Below are 26628 nucleotides of genomic sequence, written 5' to 3' on the forward strand. Positions count from 1 at the left end.
GAACTTTGGCTCCTTTATTTATAAAACAATATACTAATCCCAGTCCCTGGACACACTGACGTAATTGAATGTCATACTTTCCAAATATAATGGATTGCATTCCCATCATAAAATAAATACATTCCAGCAGCGAGCCCCACAGCAAATAACAGAGCTCTGACAGCTGGGGAAGCTGGGGTAAGAGATACAACAATTGGGTTGTGTCGCTGAAGCCCAAAAGCACAGTTTTTGCTGGCAGCATTCTAGGAAAACCTATTATAATGCAATGCTACCAAAAAAGCGCTCTTTTCTTTCTAGTTCTGTGCTGCATGCAAAAGTTATTAAAAAAACCAACAAACTGCATAAACAAGCATACTCTTTTCCATATGACCTTTTCTACAATGTTTTCAAAAGTATATTGTCTTTTCAGTTTAGCACAATATTTGTCAGCTTTTATTTATAGCTTAAAAGAAAAGTCTCCCTCAAATTGTCACCAGAAATGCCCTTCTATAGGCATGCTGTCAGGAGGAAGGCTTTCCTTCCCTGCATGTCATCCTGGGCCCAAATACATTTACTAAAATCAATATACACGTGCCTCCAGCAATCATTGCATCTAGAATCAGACAGCCATATACCACTCTGGCCTGAGAGCCATTTTGCATCTGTATGATGTGAAAGTAAAGGTTAAATACAATAGATAACCAAGCAGCCATGGTTTGCTCTCATGCACTGTCTCTCTCTCTCTTCTTAAAAATAAATAGACTCTAAAACCTTTAAAGAAGATTTTTATTCTTATCAAGTATGTAGGGGGCAAGCAAAATATTGGCAGCAGTATGATAAAACAGCACATCACCCAATTTCCACATGAGTCAACATGTGTTTTTTAACCTCAAAACTGTAATGACAAGCCATGGCACTTCACAAACTGGTTATACCCTGGATATCATAGCTGAAATGTCACATTGCTAGTGAATATTGCTAGCAAAAAGTCACCAGAATAATGTAAGCAGGCGTTACCCAGGGCAGATTACAGACTACAATGCTTGGGAGCAACTTTGCTAACAGTCAGAGACTCTTGTTACTTCATGGGACATCTTCAAATGTAGCACAGGACTTTACTCCCTGTTCTGCTATTCAGTTACTTACTGAGATATAAAGAGCCATAGATATGCAGTCAGATAAAGTGTAGTCCTCTGGAAAGCCCATGTTTACTTTAGCTGCCGAACAAAGACTGGTTCCATGCATTTGATCCTTGCAGGAGCTCAGCATTTGGTGGTGTCATGAGTTAACACTTGTCAAAGCTGATGAGTAATGGCTGCTGCTGAAGTGCATCTTTGGTTTTGGTTATGTGACTGAATAGTATTACTTATGAAAGTGAGGACCAAACCCTGGGAGCCTGCTTTTGCATGCTTGTATCCTCAGTTGATGATAATACACTTCAGGGCTTTGGGAGATACAAAGGCCACTTCTTCCCAACCCAAAGGGCATTTTTCTCTTGATGAAATATACAGTCATTTATTCAGTACTTCACATTCAGTCTGATCCTTTACATCTTTCTGTTGGCTCTTCTTTTCATTTTTCTGTTTGTACTTCATGTGAAAAAATACCCCCCCTATAATGGCACCTGGAAAAAAAGAGAGCACTCATCAGTAAAGCAAAGAGAAAACATTCTGAGAAGGTATTTCAGCAAAGGGTCTGACACTCATACTGTAATATACACACTGCTTTACATCCTGAATGGAACCAAATGGCTCTGGACAATGACCACGTACTGTTGGGTCAACAGCACGTTCAGGGACCTGTGGCACTGGTGAGGAGAATGAGATGCCTCAGCACTCAGGAGACTTCCCCTGGAGGAGAACTTCTCCTCTGGTACCTGACCAGATGGTTTTTTTTAGCCCCCCTTCCTTTGAGCTGCAATTTGTTGTCATGAATTGTAGTCCCTGATTGTTTGTTTGTTTGTTTGTTTTTTCCCCCAATGGAATGGCAATTCCGTTACAGCAAAGCTAAGACTACTGACAGTGAAATTTCTCTCCTTCAGGAACGCTTTTATATCTCTTAATAATTACTGATGGATCTCAGAGATCTCTTCACCTATGGCTGAGAATGAGTGGGATTTGCTTCTGGCCTGAATTAGAAGTATTTATACCCTTTATCATTACTTGTCATATCCAATCTAAGGTGCCTGTGAATGTCTTCATTAATCATATATATATATGTGTATATATGCACAGAAAATATACATATTATGTACATAATACATATATATATTTGATCCTTTTAAAATCAAAATGAGCTCGTTGCACTGAATGTAAATTTATCTCCTCTTTATCAGTGTTAGATTATCTTTCACTTTCAACATCCCGTTGGTCCTGTACTGAATTATGGAGAAGTGCCCTGCTGCTCCCCTTCCCCCCCCTTCATTGCTCTGAATATCTCTTCTGTAGTTGTTCATATTTGACATTTATATTTGTAGTATCTCAGCAGTTGATCAAAGAACACACCTAGTATCTGCCAAGTTGGACGTGGTCCCAGGCACAGGACCCTGTGCTGTAGGTGTCTCTGCTTGAGCAGGGGGTTGGACCAGATGACCTCCTGAGGTCCCTTCCAACCTCAACAATTCTGTAATTCTGTCATTCTCCCACCATCTTCTCAAAGGGAGAAACACCTTCCAAGAGCAAGAAATTTTGTTTTAATGAAAGTCCCATCAGACTGGATTGGCTGAGGGTTTGTGGTTCATTTTTTGGTTTGTTGTATCTTGGTTTCCAATGTCTATGCTTTGTGTTTCTTTTAACGTAAGTAAAAGTACAGAGGATCCTTGTGCATGTCACAACAGGTGCTGAGATCTGAGACAACCTTTAGCTCATGCAAGAATTCATTCTTGTGTCAGACAGGCCTCCAAGATATGATTGTTTTTACAGTCATATCTTCTGAGCTTCAAGGTCAAACTCAACATTTGTAATATCCCCAGGTTTCAAAAAGTTTTTAGATACTTCCTTTATTCTTTTCTTTTTGCCCATATCTGATCCCAGATCCCTGTTAAGTCCACCCCAGAGACTATCGTTTGATTTTGCTTTTAAAGTGGAAAAATTTATGTTGAAAAATAAACCCTGGATACTCATTTCAGGAATTCTTTTAAAAATCCTTTATGAGCTACATACACTGCATTTTTCTTTCTTAGTTACAATGCAGAAAAAAACTTTTAATGTGCTCTTTAAAGCTGACATCTCTCTTTCAATGAAAATAACTTTAGTCAATTACCCAACATAATTTTCACTATTATATGACTCCATGCTAAGCAAGGGATCAGACTAAGGCATTGTGAGAAAACAAGTTATTTGAGAAGCTTGAACAGAAATGGTAAAGATGCATATTGAGGGTTTTCTCTGTCAATTGCTTGGTCTGAGAATGGTTTCTTCTGTTTTAGGTTCTTTGAATCAATTTTTTTCTCCTTTTATCTTCAAAAGATGAACACATATCAAATATGCATGAGCACCTTCCCTGGCGTTTGTGTATTACAAAAGAAAAGTTAGCACAGAGGTTTGTCTTTGTCTTTTTAGGTGTTGAACAGGAACTTGTTCTCAGGGACTCATTCTCTTTTCTTCTCAAACTGGATTAATTATTACTTACATAAGTTCTTGGGGTTTTTGTTTTTTTTGTTTGTTCCCCTTTATCCTCTAATTTCACCCTACTCTTTTGAATATGAGGTCTGTAAAGTGTTTAATTTCTTTGCTTTGATTTTCTCCATGGGTCTTTCACACTCCCTTCCCTCTCCACGGCTCGTTGTCAGTCCCCCAGTCTAGAGCTTGTGATCTTCACAGTCAAAAATCACATGGCATTATGCACTGAATTCTTTTTGCTTTTCATTTCCTAGGGAACTGGATCCCATCAACAGTGCTCACTACTTTTGCACATATGTTCATAAAAAGAATACCAAAAAGAGATTTTGTCTTGTTTTGGAAAAAAGTTTTAAACCTTTTGTCAAAGTTGTATCAGCTCATGCCTATAAGAACATAACACTGTTCAGTACTGCTTAACAATATAATCGTACTTAACGTAAATGCCAGTTTCCCACAGCTCAAAGCAATTCTCCCACTGGCATGTGTAAACCTGCAAAGCTGAAGTAGGTGAAAGAAAGCATAATTATAAGCTATGGGTAGCAATTGATTGGAAATCTACAGACAGTAAATAGCATGACATTCTTGGATGCTTTGCTATTTTCACTATAATCTGAAAGCCCACGGTGGGGTTCCAATCCATTCTCTGACAGGAAAAAGGTGGTAGTTAGCAGTGAAATCACAGTGTACTACAAGTGCAGCATTTTCTTTTGTCTTTTTGTTATAACTGCTTGCTGTGACATGCAGAAGCAAAGTCCAAAGAAAGGTATCCCTATGACGAAAACCTTTGAAGCACTGATCGTGGTCTCAGATATGAGATCTTTGCTTTTTTGCTCATTCTGCAACATTCACAAAATCTGTTCACCAAAGGAGTGAATCAGTGTCAGAAATGCAGCAGCACCATCTCAGAGACCAGCTAAGAGACGACTCAGAGACCTTCATACCAGCTAAGAAGTCACCTACCAATAACTAGCAGGACACCAAGAAGAATCCCAACTGCCTGGCCGACGCTTGGCTTGGAGTTCTCATGCTGTAGTTTTATAAAACATGACTTTTCACTTGAACACTGGCAGACTTTTACTGCAAAAAGAAATGCCATGAAGTTAACAAGAAGTTTAGTAGTGTAGCTTGATTGTTCTTATGTATTACTGTTGTCTTGAAATAATATTTTCCATATTGAAATAGCTGTGCATAGCATACCTTCAAGATTCACTTTGTTTTCCAAAGGTGGTTTTCCATTGTCATTAATTATCACTGGAACAACGTACACCTTCTCTTCAAAGTTACTATGTTTTGGAGAAAGGTAAGCGTATGTATCTGTAAGTAAAAAATGGGATATTTGTGTCAGCTCAAGCACAAAATTTAGGTCAACATTCATTACAGCTGCAAGCGTTCTTTCTTAAGGCCCCTTTCCTCTTGATGGTAGTTCCCTCCTTGTCTTCTGAGATCTCACTGGTTTGCAGACTTCAAGTCAAAACGGACTGTCTGAATGCTTAGTCTAGCCTTCTGTATCATATGCTCAAAGAATTTCCTGTTTAATTTCTGGAGTGGGCCAAATCTAATCTTGGGCAGTACTACAGTGGTATGATCACATCTAAACCAAGAGAATCATCACATACTTTTATAAGCCATAACCAACTTAAACTGTTCCCAAGATAGTTTAGTAGGAGAGACCACCTTTCTAGTGCACTTATACCACATCTAAGATGCTTTAAAACTTGGAAATGTAAGAGTATACCATCCATGGGGTCAGTCCAAAGGTCTCTTTAAGCCAGCATCTTGTATTCTTTTAAGCATGCAGTACATTTTATTCTTACATCTTTCTTCTCTCATAAGTACTAGAAAAATCTTAGCTTGCAGCATACTAAATGTTATCTCTTGAAGAAAAAAAAAGACTTAGGTGTTCAAATAAATACATGCCAAAATGTACGGAATTTCTTAATAACTTACATTTTTTTCTACCTGAAATATTAGATATGCAAAAGTATGAATAGAAAGGAATTCAACATTTCTATGGGTTTCCCAGATTACCTAGAGAATCCCATATCATTACAAGAATAGCTTTATTAACTTACAGTTGACTTTTGAGATTTCCCAATTATTTCTTGTATCCGTATCATCCCCGAGAGAAAAAGTAATTGTGGGGAAAAATACATATTCATCAACATCAGTAGCTTGAATTAGTGCTTTCTCTCCTCCACGAAGCGGGTGGCAAAAGAAAGTAGGATAATCCGTAACTAACTGCGGAGGGTTGTCATTCACATCCTTTAAGTGTAATACGAAGGGTATTTTGGATCTCTGAGCAGCATTATCTGTAGAGTTTAACAGAATGCAAAGTTAAAAGTCACAGGCTGGACTTAGAGGCTGGATTGTGGCATTTGCAGCTATCGTATATGTATCACCTATATGATACACCATCATATCACCTGGTACACCATCAGGCAGGGGTGGGAGGTGGTATTTTTTCTGCAGGACACAGAAGTAAGGTCTCAGGAGGTCCTGAGGGACTCCTGTTAGCTACTTCCACTTTCTAAAAAGTATGGTTTATTTTTCCCCAGCTAACTACAGAATAGTAGCAAGCAAAAGGAGACAGCTAGACTATCATATCTGGTAAGTGGTCATATCCAAGGTCAGAGCATTCACTCTTTGGAACACTTTTTTAAGTGTGAAACTCCAAAAGTTTCCCATCTCTCTTCTGTATATAGGAAATTCAAGTCAATATTCTGCCCCAGGGCCATGACAAGAGACCCAAGAGAAGCTCTCAGAGCCTTGTCATTTCTCCTGCCCATTCCTGCAGGACCAGCCCCACACCAGCTCAATGTTTGAGGAAACATGCCTTCTTCCTGACATACAGTATCTGCATCTTTACCCAGGTCCCTCAAAACAGTGGCCAGCATTACTGTTTATCTGTGTTTAGTAAGGGAAACCAATATTTACACCTCATTCAGTCAAATGTAGTCCAGACTTTTAGCCCCTATTTTATGTAAAATACACAATGAAATCTCCCCAGGTGGACTGTATGAAATATCCAAATGGCTGGAACCAGGAGCCTTAATGGATTTCAGACTAACTAAGGTATTAGATTTGTTTATAATAAAATTAAATTCTATACAAGGTTACAAATTACTCTCCAGATATATTTTCAGGAAGCCTAAACATACCTACAAGAAAGATTAAAATCTTTATAAGTGTAGAGGAAAAAATGGTAAAAAACTGTTGATGCTGTAAACACTGAAGAAATTAAGGCCTTCACCTTATGCCATGTTGCTCAAGCAAATATAATGGCATATGAGAGCTAACTGCATGAAAGCTGTTTTAATCTTCATTATCTGCAAGACCAAAATGTCTTTTAAGAAAGTTAAATTCTTAAGGAATGTATCTTCTAAAGATACACCACATATTCCTGTACTTTCCATGCACTCAGTTTTGCTGCCCTGTCCTCCTGAAGTCATGGGAAGTATAATAATTCCTCATAAAGCAGTAAGGGCAGAGGATTCCTCTGTGTGTGTGTGTAGCCATTGCATTGCTTACTTGTCTCTGATGCAACAACATCAACTTTGTACACTTCTTTGTATTCTCGATCCAAAGTGGAAGCAGTGTATATGTTCCCAGTGGTTGAATCAATCTTCAGCCATTTCTTCACGTCACCTTCTAAAGAGTATCTTTGGAAGGAAATAGGAAAAAATCACATATATTTTTCCAAATCAGGAAAAAATGTTGACAAAGCGTATACTTTACTGATTATATGCAAGTAGCTAGGTTGCTATTGTACTTGAAGAGAGGGTTACTGGAAGAGTCCTAATAGTACAGCCATCCAGGAGGGACAGACAGAAGAAGGGAGGCCAAACCCATCAATTTCTGGTGGGGATTAAGTTCAGACACTAGAGAGTGAGAGCAGAACTATGGGAATGCCACGGCTCCTCCAGCTTATATATGCTACAACTCTACCTGCCTTGTAACTGCAAAACCCGTGGCATTCCTGAGCTGTTGGTCCAGAGGGGTGCTCTGTCCCAACCCCGTGTCTCTCTCTCCCCATCATGTCTGCCATGCCTTGGTTTTGGTGGGGATACAAGCCAAAGTGTGTGGGGTGGGAGGAGCAGTGCAGCCAGGCACCCTTTTTTGCATAAATGAGGGACCAAGCACCCTGAGATAGACTGCAGAGGTCACCTGCTGCCAGTCTGGAGCAGGCTGTGATTACCATAGGAACTTGGGAGTGTTTTAAACATCACCACATAATTGCCTGTATATTATTGTTTAAAAAATATAAAAATAAAAAGGCAGAAAAATCACAGGGTCTGTGGGTATTTACTTATACAAATTTAACCATGAACATATGACCCAGTTAAAACAAAGCCATTTATTGACTATATGTGACCTTTTTCATTCTTTTGCTCTTTCAGTACCCATTGCATTAAAACAGCATGCTGACATGCTTGTAAATTTTTACTTTTTATAATTTTTATTATACTTCTTTTAACCTATTTTTTAGCATAGATGTGGTTTATGTAAACATGAATTTCTGTCATCTGTCTCTGTCATCATCTCCCAGAGCTTCTGGACTATGTGGCTCACTGTTTAACCAGCTTGACAGAAGGCCAAACATGCTAAGTTCCCAAAAGTTAGGGGGAAGTAGATGAGAAACCTCTGGGAATAAAAATCCACAGGAGGCCTAATGGTCATATTCTGCAACTCCATTAACTACTTGGTGTTTTGCTGAATTTTAGTTAAATCTCAAGGACTGTTTGCTTTGGATTGATCTGTTCAGCATTCTAGCTGGGAATCGTGCAGCAAGAACCACAAACAGTTCTGTCTGACACTACTGGAAAAGATACATTTATACCATGCTGCACAACTTTCTGCATGGATCTGTGCTCTGGCAGAGGCTCATGGTGACCTTATGACAAAGTGTTGGTCCACCAAATGAGCCAGTTTGAGGTTTTGTATCCCACTCACAAGCACAGGAGTTGGCTTGCACAGCACTTTGCATCCATGGTGGAGGTAGACCTTTAGTCTCTGACAGTCAGAAAAGTAACTGAATGAATTATCAGCCACGAACTTGAGCTTCGCTATTAGTTGTGTTTTGGTGGATAAAAGCCCTTTGCGGTGTCCTGAATGATGTGAAAGTTGGCTACTGTTCTAATGGTTCCTGAGAGCATTTCAGTACATACTTAATTTCTTAAAGGCATTTGGTAAGATGTATTTGGAAACCTTGTTTTTCTCAAACCGGCTCTTGACTTTTTCCTGGAGACATACATTGGGCTTTCTCACTTTTAGTTTCCTTGTTCAAGGGCCCCACTGGTGATGCTTGTCACAACACAGACAGAAAGATGATTAGAAAAGCACTGCCCAGCAGTCGGCTGCAGGTAAGTCACCAGCCACCACCCAACCACACCTGATTTTCTACCAGAAGTTGAGCATAGGCAAGCTTTTCTAAAAAAAATTTTTCCTCTATGCCAAATATTGTGTGCGTTTTCCTTGTACCTCTATTAGGAAAAAATTCTAAATCTTAAATACAATAAATAAATCTTGGTCACTCTCTTTTACCTTACAGTATTCCCCTCAGGATCATAGGCCTCCACTTTTACTAGCAGAGTGTTCACAGGAATGTCTTCAGATACGTTTGCTGTGTAAACGTGCTTTTGAAAAATAGGTGGCTCATCCTCGTTGGTTACAAAAACTTTGAAGAGGGTACGGGAGCTGGCATTGTATTGCACTCCTGACACCAGAGGCTCGGGGTTTGTGGCGTTGATCACCAGGTTATGCACTTTAGCTGTTTCAAAATCAAGAGCCTGGGTAAATCAGAAAAAAAAAAAAAAAAAAAAAGTGTTTTAAGCAATAGTACCGCTGTCTGCTTCAGCAAGCACCAGGCAGACATGAGGGTGTTCTCATTTCCCATCTGTAGCCCACCTGAGTGTGCCTGACCCGTGATGGGGCAGCAACCCACAGGCAGAGACCCCAGTGCCCCTGCTGGATGGCAGAGGAGAGCATCCCTGCCTTTCTGGCCATGAGAAATGGCAAAATCCTCTTCTTCCCAAGGAAGATATAGAGGAAATAGGGGAGAGCTGTCAAGAGTAAAATGACACTGAGAAGTCAATGTAAGTGAAACCATATGCCCATTTGGAGGCTTCCTCAGCAACTGCATTTCCTAATAATGTTGCCACCTGCCTAAGTTTAATAACTATATCCTGTTTACAGCAATGGTATTTATAGTTCTGTACTAGAAGGCCTTGGATGACCTCTGGCTGACAGAATTGCTTGCAAGGGTTGTTACAGCACGGAGTTTCTCACAATTGCATCTTCAGGAAAAAATGATGTTGAGGTTGAGCCCAAAGATAACCCACTGATCACTGCCCATGGCCTGACTAGTGGCACGTGAACTTGATGCAAACTATGTGTAACTCCTTGGAAAATGAGTGATCATTTTTCCAGGCCCATAGTTCACGTGCCTCCAAGAATGCTAATTTCAAAGGGAGGACCCTTTTGATACTGAAACGCATGGATGCAATGGAAATCGTTCCTTGTGTTTCTGATTCCAACGCTCAGCATGCGGGATTTATCACCCACCTCAGCACACATTGACCTTGGCTTTGTCACAGCCAACGTTGGCCTCAGCAGGAACAAACTTCCTCACTGTACTGGCACTGAGACAAGTTAGTTTCACTTGCACTTGGTGGCAAAAACCACCAATGGCCCAGATCACCAGCAGGAAGGAAAATCTACATCACTCAAGTAAAACTCAATAACGCCATTTTTCCCCATGGTGCATAAAGAGCTCCTTCATCGGCCGGAGCCCAGAGCCGGGGCCAGCAGCTGAGGGCAGGTGGGGGATAACAAAGGCAGGAGGATAGGTGTGCCTGAGCACTGCACCAATGAAGTACTGTTTATGGCAAATTATGTACATGTAGAGGGAGAGAGAAGAGAATAAACCCATCTACTCACCTTGTTAATCTTGACAAACCCTCGGTTTGTTTCAGGATCTGTCTCTATGATGAACTTGTTGTTTGGATCTCCTTCCTCCACTTGGTAAATGATGTAGGAGCTCCCTGTGCCAGGCTCGTCCATATCAGTAGCTTGAATTTCTAATATCACTGTTCCTACTGGGATACTTTCTGCAACAGTCACATTGTGATACTGAGGAGAGAGAGATCATTGAAACATAACACACCTAGCACCATCTGCAGATAAAAAGCTGAGTGCTACAAGCTCAGCAGTAGAGGCTAGCTACCTCGCTGCACGGGGGAACCTAGTGCTGCAAGAAGGGCACTAGAGCAAAACTATATCCCCTTTCTTAGCTGTACATTTAGTGAAGGTGACAGGATCTCTGTCAGTGGGTAAGCTACTAGTACAGCAGCAGTCACAGACCATTTGGAGCAGCTTTTACCTCTTCTGGTGGAACCACTCCGTGTACGTGCAATGCTCACAGCAGCAGGGACAGCACAGAGGTCACCTCTGTCCCCACTGAGCACCCCAGGCACTGAGACTCTTAAATATCTAATTGCTCCATGCACTGTGGGATATTGCCACATTAGCAGCCCTAATTTACTCTATTTGATGTATGCCTTAACCCAGAAATCTCATTTTGAGACCAGGTCCTGAACTGAGACCTTCTGATGAGAAAGGCAACAGGCCCAAAACCAATACAGCTTCCCCAAGAGGCCACCTACACTTGACGGGCTGGACAGCTTTTCTGAGCTTAGTGGGAGCTTAAGCACCTAAATGTAGGCATGACAGCCACTGCAGTGAGATTTGGGCCAACTGACAGAAGTCAGGGAGGGTCTGCAGATCTCTGCCAGGCTTCAGCACCTACACCAGAGCAGGAGGCAAGAGCCTGACACCTGCTTTTGAACCAAGGGCTAGCAGGTCTGTGTTTGGGCATGGATGGCTGGACAACTGTTTCTGGTTAAAAAAAATAGTGTTATATTTCCATTCAGCTAAAAGTACGTTTCATCTTTGGGGTTTTCTGGATGCATTAGTACTATAATTGGAAGTGAACTTGGGAGTTGTTAGCTTTTGCTCATTTAGCTATTTTAATTAATTTTAAACCTCTTCTTTCCCCTTTTCCCTCCGGAATGTACACTTCTGGAATAAACTGCTTTAACAGAATAATTTATTTCTATACACATAGTTTTTTGCACAGCAAATTATCTTGCATTTCATAATTAACTTTGAATTAGTCCCACTGTTTATTGTCTAGACAGACCTCATAAGCAGGCTTTCCAGCAATACCTTGCCCTTAGTTTCACTAGTGGTTTGCTTTGTTACCTGTTCTGTAAATGGTTAGTTTTCCATTGACTTCTGTAGACATTGAGTGCATGCTCAAACATTTGTCAAAAGTTTGTTAGGAACATCAAAGACGGTGTTAAAAATACTCACATCTGATTTTTCAAAGATGGGAATCTGGTCGTTGATGTCGATGACATGTACTTGCACTTCACAGATTGTCTGGAAATCTGCATGGTAAAAGAACAAGCAATGTCACAGCAGCCCTTCTGCCAAAAATAACTTTGCTTCAGAAGGGTTCACTATGTGCAAAAATGAGCCCTGTCAAATTGCTTGAATCAAGCAAAGCCCTGCTACTGTAAGAATGACAATTTCCAGTACCTTGTAATCAGTGAAAACCTCACTCTGTCTTACTATTCACTTTCCCAGTTTTCTGAACATTGAACCATCCTCTTTTGTTTTATTTCCCTCACTTTTTTTAACCACATCCTGGCTATGAACTGTGTTATCTTTCTCAACATCACTTTTACGTATAAAAACTAACACTCAGGATGTTATTCTACCATGTCCTCTCGGTGGGCCATCAGACAGCACCTTCATTTTCATTATAGCCAAACTTAAACCTCAGATCTGCATAAATCTATTCACTCCCTGGGCAGGGGCACCATAGTAAGGGATTTGTGATTTTGAAACCATACTCTCTCTGTCTGTGTGATATTCCAATGTAGATGGATTTTAGTGTTTTCCATGTGTGCTCCATAAGCTGAAAGTTAAAAACGTTTGGATGGAATTCAAACAAGCATCCCAAACAATTCACTGGCTTCTCCCCCAGCAAGGTTTTCATATCTAAGTGATGCTATTTCATTAAGGGATACATCACACTGCTTTATGTACTAGCAAGTTCCTCCAAGCACAAATTTTGCCTGACTGTGAGGACTCCAGCACAAAGCTCTAAGGAGTTTGATTTCCTTTCCATTCAGTGAACGACAAAGGACTCCTGGGAACTTGCCTAATGGACAAGACTGTTTTTTGAAGATAAAGTTCAGCTCTTAATCTTTTAAAATACATCATCTAGACTCTCTAGGCAGCTGCATTTAATAACTTCAGTTATTTCAGTGAGTCTCTTTGAGAGATTTTAGGGGGGAAAATGCAATATCTAAACAATCAATCATATGATCTCTTTATTTTTTTCCCTGTGAAATGAAATATCTTACCAGAGAGATTTACGTGTTAACGAACAAGCCCAGTTGAACCATGCACTGCCCTAGAGCTGGTTTCCTTCCATACTTGCATTATGAATCACAATTAATGTCTCTGCACCTCGAGAACAAGGAAGGGCAATTCTAGAACAAGCCAGATGCCTGTGCTGCTTCCAGTGAATTCACAGAATCACAGAATTGTAGGGGTTGGAAGGGACCTCAAGAGATCATCGGGTCCAACCCCCCTGACAAAGCACGTTCCCTAGAGCAGGCTGCCCACGTAAGCATCCAGACAGGCCTTGAATACCTCCAGATATTAGAATTCCCTAGGACTCGTCTTGTCCCTTGCACACTGAGCGTCAGAGATGTCAGCATGAACAAAACTACTTCAACATATAACTTCAGGCATTACATACCTGCATCTGTCACCATCACCTTCAAGGTATAGTTGGCTGCAATTCGCTTGTTTAACGAATGACCCCTTAACTGCAAAGTCCCAGTGTCTTGCTGAACAAAGAACATACTACTTGTAGGAACAGCAGGAACCTGACTCTCAATATTGAACTTCAGGCGAGAATTAAGGGTGTCCTTCTCATCCATATCTGTAGCATGCAGGGTGCCAATAGTACTTCCTGTGGCAGAGGAGAAATCAGAGTCAGTTGGATAATGCAGGGTACCCATTTATTTCTCCACAGAGGTGCACAGTGATGACAGTGACACCGATGCAAGTAGGGTGGTGATTAGAACACAGCTGTGTGGAAAACACTGTGACGGACACAATCATTTGACTTCTTAGAGTTTTTTCCTTTAACATCCCAAACAGATGGTTTGGGCTTGGGGCAGTGCAAGAGGACTGTGCTTTTGAAGAAGGCACTTTCCTCTTTGAAACCAAATAACTGATGTGAAGACAGGGATAGGTTTCAGTAATGGCCCACTGAAGTCAAAGGTGTTACACTGGAGGAGCATGGGCATAGGTGGAAAAGGGCTCAAGCCACTTTTAGAATGGTATTTCTTGAAATGATAATAAAAGGATTTTTTTTTTATTTTTATTTTTTTTTTACATTCTAAGCATTAGTCCAATTACGGGAAAATGCAAATCTACGTTTTAAATTGAACACCATTTATTAAATACTGGTTTGGGGTCTGTCCTCCTCAGTTTACTGATATGATTTCCACATGAATTCTCAGAACAAAAACAACAGGGCTGTTGGCACAGAAGAATGTTCCTCCAGGATAGCTGTATTTTACTCTTTGGGATAAGAAATTCTAGCTGTTTGCACCCAGCTGGAAACAGTAAGAGGACTAGAATGATGTGTATAAATGAGTAGAAGCTGTTTTCTTACCTCCACCTTCATTTTCTTGAACTTCAAATATAGTAAGGGCATTCTCGCACACAGGGGGGTTGTCATTAATGTCTTTCACAATAACGTGAATTTGCAGAGGCTTGTCCACCAGTTCTCCCACTGTATCTTTTGTGACCGCATAGAACGAATACTGCAAAGAGGGTAGCAAGATTAGATGTGTTGAATGTCCACAGTGACATTTTTGCATTTAAATAGATAACCATGGGAGCCTTCCATGCAAATGAAATATTCTCATTCGTCTGCTCAGTATTTTCCTTCTGTTTATGTCAGAGATTTTCTATGATGCCTTTGTGCCCGAGGTCTGAGTTCTCAAAAGAACTGAGAAGTCCTGAACAAATCTCTGTCCTGTGAACTTACTCTCTCAAAAAAATAATGAAGAGCAGGAACATTTAATTTTTGTCACTTTACAAACGAATCTGTCACATACAAAGATGCGATTCCTCCAGCATAGCTGATTCTTGGCCTTCCTGTCCCCAGATTTCCTCCAAGAAAAAGATGAGAGGGTTTTCTGCATAGAAGCCCCCAAGATGGAGGGCTTCAGTGTAACTTTAAAATTCCAGCTGCAACTTGAACTCCTCCTCTGCTGCGGTCCCTGGGATCTGAACTAGGTTTAAAATGTGCAAAGTTCTTGCCCTCTGCTTATGCACCTACAACCCCGGCACGGTGTGTTCTGTGTTGCACGTTATGCATAACATTATGGGTGGTGATTGCTACACCAGACCCATGGAGAAATATTTTAGGGTAGCAAACTGAAAACTGTTTACATTTATGAATGTACTTTCATGTCTATTAAGAAACAAAACTTTTCTTTTCTTTTTTTCCCCCCTCTATCCTCTACAGCTTTCTTGTGTTTACTCCCACAGCAGTAATCAGCTGGCTGCTCCCTCCCATCGGTTAGGTTGTGCATGTTTACTTACAGCATCCTTTTCTTCCCTGTCCAATGGCTCAGTCACATAAATAACTCCATTCTGATCAATGGAAAATGGGAGTCTGGCCAGCTTTTCTTTTTCATAAAGCTCATAAATTACATCTGCCTCATTTGAGTGCACCTAAAAAACACAAAAATAAGTCAGGATAGGAAGTCACAAGTGTGGACTGAGATTTAACAGGGATCATTTCTGGGCCACAAACAGAAAAGACTGCATTCCTGTTAGCTTCATAAACCAGAAAATTAACAGTTTGGCAGACTCTCGGGATAAACCTCAGAAAACCAGACCAATAATCCATCCCTGCTCTCTGAACTGTTGTGGTGAAGCCATTTTATCTCAGTTTCTCCAGCTGTCAAGGATGGGCTATTATGCCTATCTTTTTGTGGAAGGGTTTTGTGAAGGTAAATGGTGGTAAAAGAGAAGGAATTACTATTTGAATGTCCTGACGCTAATTTATTCCATCTCCTTACACTGCCTATCCCTCTTTTCTTTTTTTTTTTTATCTAATTCTGTGATGTGGAACAGTAAAACAAATATCCAGAACCTAAGTGCACATATGTGTGTGGAAGCTCTTTATATGCCTCAAAGTCTGTGACAGGGAATCTTCAGTGGGATACTTGAGATATAAAATTAAATGTAGTAAAGGCTGCCAAATTAATGAAGGAATCCCGCCATGCTCAGGGGATCACAGCACTGGGGGTGCCAGTGCCAAGGTGGTTTTCAAAGTCAAACATTTCTGAATGGCTGTTGGCCTGTTGGTTAATATTTACTGGTACATACATCACTCCCACTCTGCAGTTACAGGCAAAATGTTTCGTGTTTGCCCAATGAAATAACAGAGGAAGAGAAATACCATGGGAATGCAGGAAGCTGCAGGAGGCTATTCAAATCTTTCCTAGGTACTTTTGACATGGCAGGTTCACTGTGTCACACAAAACTGGCCACAGAAGATGTCTCTGAGTAAGGGGAACTACTCACAACAGGGTTGCAGTGGAGCTGGACACCTGACAAGCTCTTCTGTAGACAGAAGAAGCTAACCTAAATGACCTTTTCCAAAATTTCCTCTGTCCATGGAATATTATTGTACACAGGTGATGCCACCAGCCTCTCCAAACTGAAAGGCAAAGTCTAGTCACTCTAATGCTTATATTGGCTCTATCTATTCCCGTCAAACCGTTTATTTCATCCTGACAATATGTTAATGAGACCTGTCCTAAAAATCATTTCCTAAGGATACCATATGGAAAATAACTGGGAGGTGCCAAAGTCCTTCTGGAGAATCCATTGCTGAATGCCCTGAGAAAAGAGAAAATAACTGCGGCACTGAGGAGCATTGCAGGGACTGTGGCGAAGGATCCTACCTGGCTGATGTTCACAGGGTGGGTTTTGGTCGAGTTTTCCTGAATGTAGATGGTGGCGGGAGCCTTCCACAGGCTCTCCTTCACATTGATGATCACGTCGGCGCTGCTGGTGAAAGCGTTTGTTGTCATCCCTGCCATATCCTTCACGGTGACAACAAGTGTGAAGGTGTCCTGCTTTTGGGGGTCTAAGTAATAGGAGCCTAGAGACGGAGCAAAGAGCTGTGAGAAAATGAAGCAGAGCCTGGGGAGGTGTTTCACCTGCCCATTGCCTCCTACATGTATCTTGCTTCTACATCTGCTCCGGGATCACTCCTTAGATAGACCTCTGTGCCAAATCTCAACAATCTGCTTCCTCTGGCTTCTCTGAACAATGCAGCACAACATAGTAGGCCTAGCAGAAGATATATATATTTTTTTTTTTTTAAAATTATTGCAGTTTATGTGGGATTATGCAGCTGGCTGACCTTTCTCTACATTTTTCACATTAATGCTTCTGGTTTTCTAGATTTCAAGGAAGAGAACTAACCCCAGGATCTAACTCAGTGTAGTCCAGAGGGTCAGAGGATCTATCTGTCTTCTCAACATATTTTCAGATCCTGGTCTCCATTTCTTCTAACTCCTCTTGAATTTGGTGGGAAACATAAAGAAACTTCACCAAAACCAGGGTCTCTGTGGAGTATGTCCCACTGACTGAGTTTATTTAGAATTTAACATCAGAGTTGTTGTTTCTTTCCTATGTATACCCCCAAACTCATGCTTGTTTTTTGACAGATGAGTAATTTGACTTACCTGTCTTACTTGGTGAGATTGCTCCAGTTTCACTATCAATCTGGAAAAGCATTTCTGAATAAGGGTTGGGAAAATGGTGGAGAATGCTGTATGTCAGCTGTGCGTGGGGGGTTGTTGGATCATCTAGGTCAGTGGCGTGGACATACATAAAGGGTTTGCCTGTTTGGATTAGAGAAGAAACAGTTGTAAGAGATGACTGAAACCTCAACACATAGCCCATTTGAGCAGAGCTCACAAGCAGGGAAGTCATCTTACAGTGAGCTGCTGTTGTTTCATAACACAGCTCTTGTGGTAAGACATACTTGTGCATGGGGGTTACATAGCCTGTGTGCCATCCCACGGGTCCATTTTATCTGTTAATTAGGATCACAATAGGGGTGAAGAACAATAGATGCAGGAGTGGCAGAGCTAACTCAGAGAGCAGCTATCTACTAGCCAGAGTGCCCACACCTGGTATTTCTTACTACTTTAAAGACACTTCACAGTCCTTATATAAGGCAGTTCAACACAGAGCACCTTGAGAAAAATGCACAGTTGTGGCACACTTGTAAATAAAGGAACAGTCACACAATGAAAAAAATAAATAGAGATGCACAGTAAAATAAGCGCATTTTTGCCTTTTGAGCACCCATGCAACATTCAAAATCTTTTCAACTTGGATGCATTTGAAGTACACGCTAAAATATTGCAGAATGATTTTCTGGCCTCATGGAGCCTTATATGCACATTCTTTAGTGAAAGTTTCTTCTTGATTCCATGGTCACAGTGATAGCATCTGGCTGAGTTCTTCATTTCACTTCCAAGATGTAGGTCTCAAACTGCTTTTTGATTCTTCCTTATCTCTGGAATGGATTACTGCAATCCATAACCCAGGCCTCTCTGGTAAATACTAATGTTCACCCCAGGTTCTGAGAACCATCGGTCATAAACACATACCCCACTTATGCACTGGCTTTTTATTTCACTGATGTGCAAGGACTTACATGTTCTTGACATTGTCTGTCTGTATAATCTTCGGCAACCTTTAAATTTTAAACTTCTTCAAGCATGTTTTTTGTTTGTTTGTTTGTTTGTTGTTTTCTGTGCAATGGAGAGGGCAGCTATATTTCTCTATTAAACAGTACTTCCAAAACAAGAAGTACTTTGAAATATTTCTAAATATAGTCATCCCTTTACACCACATAGTGGTCACCTGTTTGCACTTTCATTTCTGTTGTACATGTTTGTACCTTTATTTAGAACAATCCCGTGGGAGGGAAAACTGTTCTTTTTTTTCAGCTTGTTGAAGTATAGCATCCAATTTATCTTACTGTTTAACTAATCTATCTAACTTCCTATTAACTAAAGAATTTAATTATTGCGATTATTACCTGCACGGGAGTTTTGCCTCACCACTCCAGTGTAAGTTGGCTGGTCAAATTTTGGTGGGTTGTCATTGATATCCTCAACATATATTGTCACAGTATATGGACCTTTCACTACATCTCCATTTTCATCCAGACATTCCACCTTGATTTGAAAAAAGAAGGAACAACAAATAATTATTTTCACATAGATAAATTTGAGATGTAAAGACCTAAATGAAAATGACAATCAAATGATTGTCAAATGCAAAGTAATTTCTACTGTCATGCAAATCTGGTGAGAGCCATCACTGGGTGGCTCCATCTACAAGAACAAATTTACCACAGTAGCTCACTGATGATGGTTCACGTCAACAAAACAGAATAACCTATTCCTGCATTTACTGACAATTTTCAGAGGGCAATTTCTAACTTCCAGCCTCAGCAGACTACCTGTACTCTTGCATAGCTTAAACCTCAAGATCTCCTTTAAATAGAAATAGATACTTTCTAAAGAAAAAGGAGAAAACCCAACATGATATAGAGGACTCAAGTGTACTGTTGTTAACATCAACCAGAAGGGTAGGCTGATCCAAAGATTTGTTAATAAAACTTAATCCTTAGTTCTGATGATATTTTTGTTCCGAATAATGAGACTTCTCATTTTTCATTTGTTTGACTTTAAAACATCAAGTATATACTATGTCTGTTGGACTTTATTTTGTTTGCACACAATAGATCAAATCATGATTATTTATGCCTCACCAAGGATCATTCTTCAGTTCTGTCATTGTTTCTTCTTGTCTGTAAAGGACTCACAAGTTTAGAGTTAACTTCTGGGGCTAGGAAATTGTCCTCTCTAATACTTCACCAATCCATGTGTGCTTTAGAGCTGAGAACGTGAAACTACTAAACCTGAAGTGCTAGACATCTTGTTCTTTAGAAAGATAACTAAGGCTAACTAAAACATTATCGTGTCCTTTGTCTGTTCAGACACTGATCCTCTCATGATCATTTCCTTCTCAGTTGGTAGTGCCTCAGAAAAAAAGGCAATGCCATTCTTGACATAGAAGAAGAGCACAAGGCTGTACTGAGGCAAAAATACTGCGTACCTGCTGTCCCACTCCCAGCAGTGTTCATGCTAAGGTCTTCATTGAAAGAATATAATAACAGGACAAGCACATAGTCCCGGATATCTCCAAACAGCTTTCTGCTGCTATCTAACAGAGGCTAGGTCTGTACTTCTGTGTCTAAATGTCATCTAGTTACATCATTTGTCACTAAATAGATTATAACCTTTCTAAATACATGACAATAGTTTATTTTCACATTCTAGCCATGGAATTCACCCTACCAGTCTTCAGGAATAACTAGCAAGATGAATATGAAAAACCTTTCCTTTCTATTTTTCGTTGAGTTTTTACCTGCAGCCTGTGCACGGCTTTAGTCTCCCAGTCCAGAGATCCATTGAGATACAGCATTCCTGTCTTTGGCACAATGTCAATTATTCCATCTTTTTCACCAGTTGCTCTGAAAATCACAGGTGACTCAGATGTGAACTAGTATAGGGAAAAATCAGAGGGAAAAATCATTGTTTTTTTTTCAGCATTATCTCACCAAAATCTAAAGAATTTTTTGCTTTTGTGTCTTTTAAAGCCTGTTGCCAACAGTGCATTTGGCTGGAGGAATGATATTGCAAGAGCCTGCTGAAACAATTCTGCTGTCTTCTGATCTGCAACAGAGAACTTTTCACATTATTTCCTGAATGCTGCAGGAAATCCCAACTGTGGTTTCTTTCCAAAGAAAACGTCTGCTTAGGACAGGACTTTGTCTGAGCATGGGAACGGAAAAAAAATGACACACATCCTCCATTTGCCTAGGAGCTGGATCTGTCCTTCTGTGGTTAAGGTTTTGGGAAGAAAACCTCAGCGACTAAGGAAAATGATGACACAAGTTGCATGGAAACCCATTCTCAAGGAATGCTGTTACTAATCTCTGTTTTACCCCTAAACTATTAATCTCTGTTTTGCCCCTAAACTGTGTTTGAGAGAAGGGCTTGTCTCCTGTTTTTCGCATGTAGAGACTTCAATTTGAATGGAGTGGATACCAAGAGATGCTGATTACCTGGTAAATGGGGCGTACTCCTGCACCTTCTGGAATAGAGAAATTCATGTCTTTCAGAGGCCCAGCTAAATTCAGGTCCCCAAGATTCTGGCACATAGCCTGTGAGAGAGAAAAAGAGAGAACGGTGGAGAAGAGCAGCTGAGGAATGTCTGTTGTCATCACACACACACAGCAACTCTCCATCACTGAGCCTCTTGCAAGTTATTTTGCTCTGGTGTAACAGTAGAGGCACTTGCACTGAACATCTCATAGTTCTTTAACATGCACCCATTTTTAAAGGCAGTGTTATTTTTAGATTAATTTAAGAAAACACATTTGTGTCCTGCCCTTTTCTAACCACTACGTAATGAGTTTTGATCTACTTTCAAGAGCAGACAGACACACCGAAGAGCTGAAGGTAGACTAAGAGCAAGAGGAAATTCACAGAAGCGTTTCTGGACCACTCCCATGTCCCATCCAGGAGCTGTGCAATCCTGTGGCCACCAGTGTGTTGGGACACCCAGCACCCCACCTGGAGAAGGGGAGGACTTGCAGATGCACCCCTTGTAATTTCTACTACTGTCCTACTGATCTCCAGCTGGCAATGCCTTCACAGGCTGTTTTCTCTGGCAAATTTTTCATGTGTTTTATAGCCAACCCCTCCCTAGGGCCCAAAGACCTCCAGACACACTCTTAAAAGCCCTGGTGTTTCAGGGCAGTTCTTGCTTCCAAATAAAAAAAGAAAGGCAAAAATAAGTTTCTTAGAGCAGCTCTTGCATACAAGACAATTCAGCCTACAGTTCAAACAATCTGCCTGATTCTGAAATGGCAAAACCAAAATCCCTTAAACACCTACTGTTCTCTCCTGGTCCCTGAGGTCTTGGAAATGCTGAAGAGCCACCTGCCAGAATTAGGGCTCCGTCATTAGGCAGCAGAGATAAAACTCTCTGCTGAGAGTCTTACAGGGTTTTCCTCCCTTTCTTCCAGAGGAAAAATGAGTTTATTCTGCTGTATGGATCCTGAGAGCCATAGTCACACTGTCCACTACTCTATGGAGTCAGGCTCTGGAAGTGCCTGTTCTCTGCTGCATGACTTTTCCCCTGGATTTGGTCCTGCTGCTGCTGAGACAGTTATTTGGCCTCTCACAGAAAAGCACAGCTTACATATCACCAAGGGAAAACTTAATTCCAGCTATGACAAAAACATAGCTAAGTTCAGCACAATTTACCCTAAAGCACTGCTCTCTGTGTGTGTGTCACAAGCTGCGTTTGAATAATGCCAGATTTTGCTTATTAATAGCCAGAGATTTTGCCCTCTTCGCCTACAAGGGTTTGTGACTCTTTCTGCAAACGGGAAAACTAGAACATTGTGAGAACTGGGGAAAGAGCTGCGAGGGGAGGGGGAAGGATGCTAGTGAATGCTAATGACAGTAGAAGCATACCCCCAAAAGCCCTGTAATAGCTATGCATACCAGAAAAGTGTACTTTATGGCTACCCTTTGCTTTTTCACTAAATGTTGACAGCTCGTCTCTGCCAGGGTCAAGATACAAGGTTAGCAGGACCCTGGATCTGACCCACGTGGCACTGGTGGGCACAGCCTGACTCCTGGAGGAGGGCAAATCTCCTGGAGTTTTTTCCCAGGGCCATTTTGTGGAGAGGTTTTTCTTGGTCATGTTTGACAGGGGGAGTTGCCCCGCCATGGAGGAACAAAGGCTGACACCATAAAACCAGGTTCAAAGTGCAGGCTGTGAAGCAAGTAAAAGATATCTCTTCCTGTCAATTAAAATTACTTTATGTGGACCATAAATATTTCCAAACGCATGTCTACAGCATGAATCACTCCTCAGGGGCCTGAAGGGGAATTAAGGTTTACTCCTTGGCCTGTGTCTGGCTGACAGCTCAGTTGAAGACAGCTGTAATGGCTGTGGTGTGCCTTCATGGGGACTGGCACTGCCAGGCACAGAGGTGCTCGCTGCTGCACATCAGCCCCAGTCCCAGGTCCTCCGTATTTTAAGGCATTCTTTTCATAGAATTGAATTTGACTCATTTTTTATCTTTGCTGTTGATTTCAATTATAAAGCAGGAGCTGTCACTGAAGCCTTTAGAAACATCTGTAAATCTACTGAATTTATTAGATGAAGTCCATAAATAGCATAATTAATACATTTCAGTTTAAGAAAATCCTCTGAGAAGGGATTCACATACATGGAATAATGAGGTTAAATAATGAATATGCATGGTTTAAACCATATGCCATTATATGTTCTAAATGTATTTAATATGGCAGCACATGTATGGATCATAAAGCAGAACAATGCACTAGGATGATGCAGATGTCCTCATTTTTTGGTGATTTGTTGCAGTATTTTAAAATTGTAATTAGCGTGAAACATATCTATTGAAAAAAAAAAGTAGTATCTAAGGAGGAACTACAAGAGTCAAAATAGATAAATTGGTTTCTTCTAACTTATTTTTTTTTCTAATGATTGACATGGCTGCCTAACTTTTGGCCGTGGGACCACACACATGGCTGGGATGTCCTCCTGCACCCAGGGTTACAGCCGCTTTGCCAGGCACCTTCAAGGTTGGAGCTCAGAGGCTCCTGGGCAACCTTTGCTGTTTGCTCCTAGATAAATGAAGGAAAAACTACAACTCACCCACTGAATGACAAGCAGAAACTGAAGTCCACGCAGCTTAAACATACTGGAATATGCTTTGCTTTAGCACCTGCAAAGAAGATGTGAAAGTCAAGTTAACCCTTATAGAGTTGGCCAACTCTGTGCGTAGAGGTTACAGCTAAATTTTCCCAAAATTGGAGAACCAGCTGCCCTTTGCTAGGGCAGCAGGAGTGGGCACAGAACTGGCGTCCTGGGTGGCTGTGCCCATCAGGCCTGTCCCCTAGGCTGCCAGAGGTCCCGTGAGAGCCTCAGCTGCTGTCAAAAAGAAGTTAAAGCCGGCACGAAACTTCAAGTCATGCAGCCTCACTGCTTAGCTGACCAGTATCACACAAGCCCTGTTTTCATTTCTGCTTTACTGAAAGCAACGACACTTTCACAGGGAACATTATAACCACAGGAAGCTGAAGGTCTTGTGGAAGCCATCCTGAGGCCCCCATCTTCTGATTATGAAAAATATCCCTTCAATGAGGCTTGCAGAGGCAGAGGGAGTAGGCCTCTGCACCCCTTACAACAACCCAGCTACTGGAAATGAAATTTCCAAGTCCAAGGGGCACTGCCTACCTCAAGGGAACCTGATTTTCAAAAAAAAAAAAAAAAAAAGAAAAGGCTGAGCACACAGTGCAGTGACTGATATTGCATCCTCCTGCAAACAAAATGTGTTCCTCAGAAATTAAGTCTTGCTTTCTCGTTACTTCTATATTTTAAGAAAAAGGTTGAGGCAGGTTCTGGAGAGAGGTGAGGTTGGTGTACAGTGCTGATGTCTTCCATGGTGCTCCGTGCTAGCTGGCTCACACCTACAGGTATCCTTCAGCCACCACAGCCCCTGGAGCCCATGGAGGCACTCACAGAGAAAAAAAACAACAGTGTGAACAGTGTGGAGGCACAGCTCTCTCTAGATGCCCACCTGCTCGGGCTTTCCAGCATATCTTTTCTTTTTAACTTTTCTTTTCTCAATGGCTGACCAAAAATAGGACCTGCAAATATAGAAAATGTTGCCCACATTGCTGTTTTCTCTAGCAGTCATTTTAGTATGTGACACGGGACCTTGTCTTGCAAATCCCATTCCGAGCAGGTCTTCATCAAGGGCAATCAAGCCCTTCGAAATTATTATTTCTTTCCCATGGGCAGCAGCTACCTGAGTGGGTACCGGAAGAAAATAAAATGGCACTCCTTTGAAACCAGCGGTGATGAGGAAGATTGTTATATTTGTCTGGACAGTAGGGCTGAAGGGGAAATCCTTGCATTTGCCTGGCACTGCTGCTGTTGATCAGGTCCCTCAACAGCCTGCCTGCAACCAGGGGAACTGGGATCTGGCAGAAACAGGACTGAGAGGTAGAGAAGACATTTTGAACCACCTGAAATGATACTTTGAACTGTTGCTGATATTGCAGTTAGATAGTGTATGGAGATTGGTTCTTTTCCTGTCTGTCTCACAACCTCCCCTCTCCTCCTGGCACGTTCTGAATACATTGGCCAGTTTCAACTGCATTTGATAGAGGGCAGAAACCTTGAAAAACTAATTCTTTGTTGATCTGGGGTGGCAGGTGGGACAGAAGACCCAAAGCTGTGCCCTCTCTGGGTAAGGCTGCAGTATGCACCCAGAGGTTAGCTGAGTGGTTTCATCTGACCCTCTGGGAGATACATGTCCGTATGTGCCCCTTGGCCAGCTAGCAGTGGTGGGACACATGGGAATTGAGAGTACTGGGGGAAGGAGGGCAAGAGGCTAGCAAAAAGGGTATGGGGAGGTCTGGGGATACTATAGTCCAGATTTAGGGAAAAGAGAGGCAGTAAGACCTACTGTGGTGAGGAGAAAATTTATAGATGGGACATGTCCGGCCTTAGTGCAGGGGACAGAAAATGTTGGAAAATGCACTCCTTCATGTGGCTGTCCATCTGTGCTGTGTCTTGGCCAGGAGTCTCTGCCCAAAACTGACTACAAAGCGCAGCAGTGGAAATACAGCCATTTCTTGGGTTGTGGGTAAAGTGCCTTTACAGTTCCACTTTGAATATAAATATCATGCCCTAATATTGTGCCCTTTACAGTGCCTGTTGTACGGCCATGATGAGTGGCTTGATCAGCCCTTGAACTGAACCCCAAATGTCTGGGGTGTTTTCAGTGCCCACTGTTGTACGGCGGGAAGCTTCCACCGAGTCATGGCACTGCCAAGGACCAGAGCCCTGAACTGCATACTCCTCTGTCACTCAGAATAGAGTTTCAGTACATATAAACTCATACAAAGGTTTTCAACAATAGACAGTTTCAGGATTAGAATAGGATCAACTTAACTAAAAGCAGCCTGAGATCTGGCTGAGGACGGGACCCATATTTTCCCCTTCATCTCTCTGTTTCATTTCACTGCTATATCCCTAATAATCCCTTCTGATTCCTCTGCCTGAACAGAAATCTCTAGCATAGCCAGCATACACATATCCCAGTGACTTTCAATAATAAACTTTCAGAGAACAAAGAATATTCCCAGAGGTTGAATATCAGGAACAATCAAAAGTATTTGGTTCCATGGGAAAAAAAAAAAAAAAAGTAAAAAAAAAAGTTGATTTTCTTTAAATGATTGATTTCAGATGTTAAAATTCAGTAAAGCGAAAACAGAGGAAATTGATCCAAATGAAATACAAACCAGACTAAGCCTTAGCACAGCAGTCATCCATTTTACAAGGACAGCTGAGTTTCTAATATTGCCAGCAAAGCCTTCAGCAAATCCCTTGCTTCAGCTTTTACAATTTTGCAGTGAAATGACAGCTAGATCATCCCTTACCTGTAACACGAAAAGCTTGTTTCGGTCTAAAAAATACTTCTTTCTTTCATCTGTGGGGTTCACCTCTGTGCAGGTTGGCAGTGTCTGCCTGTGCTTCTCCACACAGTTTATAGTTTCTGAGACTCGCCCTAGAGGTTCAGTGGCTCAAACATTAACAGCATGGAGAATTATTGATTCTTAATGACTAGGTGTGGTATGAAATGGCAGCCACGGAAGGAAGCAGTGTAGCTCTGAGATAATTTACAGCCTTCAGTATTTTTTATGTCCTTTGG

The 26628-nt window shown here is 41.3% G+C and overlaps 1 protein-coding gene across 2 annotated transcripts; it reads right to left on the reverse strand.

Annotated features, from left to right (window-relative positions):
* On the reverse strand, nt 1-26628 carry CDH17 (cadherin 17). 2 transcript variants are annotated; one of them, XM_040546482.1, is made up of 18 exons: nt 26357-26628; nt 23562-23631; nt 20926-21024; nt 20226-20360; nt 18829-18967; nt 17459-17617; nt 16670-16869; nt 15297-15428; nt 14359-14509; nt 13432-13647; nt 11970-12046; nt 10536-10727; nt 9141-9385; nt 7128-7258; nt 5672-5908; nt 4797-4913; nt 4560-4676; nt 683-1603 (listed from the first exon to the last, which is right to left on the reverse strand). In XM_040546482.1, exons 2-18 carry the CDS (start codon nt 23604-23606, stop codon nt 1491-1493), a joined length of 2505 nt encoding a protein of 834 aa, XP_040402416.1. In that variant the 5' UTR covers nt 23607-23631; nt 26357-26628; the 3' UTR covers nt 683-1490. The 2 variants fall into 2 exon arrangements, with proteins under 2 accessions (XP_040402415.1, XP_040402416.1); XM_040546481.1 differs by lacking the exons at nt 23562-23631; nt 26357-26628 and having other exon boundaries at nt 1-1603; nt 20926-21181.

The sequence above is a fragment of the Cygnus olor genome, chromosome 2, assembly GCF_009769625.2.
Source record: "Cygnus olor isolate bCygOlo1 chromosome 2, bCygOlo1.pri.v2, whole genome shotgun sequence".
NCBI lineage: Eukaryota > Metazoa > Chordata > Aves > Anseriformes > Anatidae > Cygnus > Cygnus olor.

What these genes read in the sequence shown, in the direction of transcription:
- CDH17 (XM_040546481.1), bottom strand. Translation starts at nt 21,108, where the DNA reads ATGGAGAGTTGCTGTGTGTGTGTGATGACAACAGACATTCCTCAGCTG. An exon ending in GAGTACGCCCCATTTACCAG is followed by an intron (nt 20,361 to 20,925) that starts GTAATCAGCATC and finishes TCCCTATACTAG; the next exon opens with TTCACATCTGAGTCACCTGT. An exon ending in TCAAGAAAATGAAGGTGGAG is followed by an intron (nt 13,648 to 14,358) that starts GTAAGAAAACAG and finishes CCTCTGCCACAG; the next exon opens with GAAGTACTATTGGCACCCTG.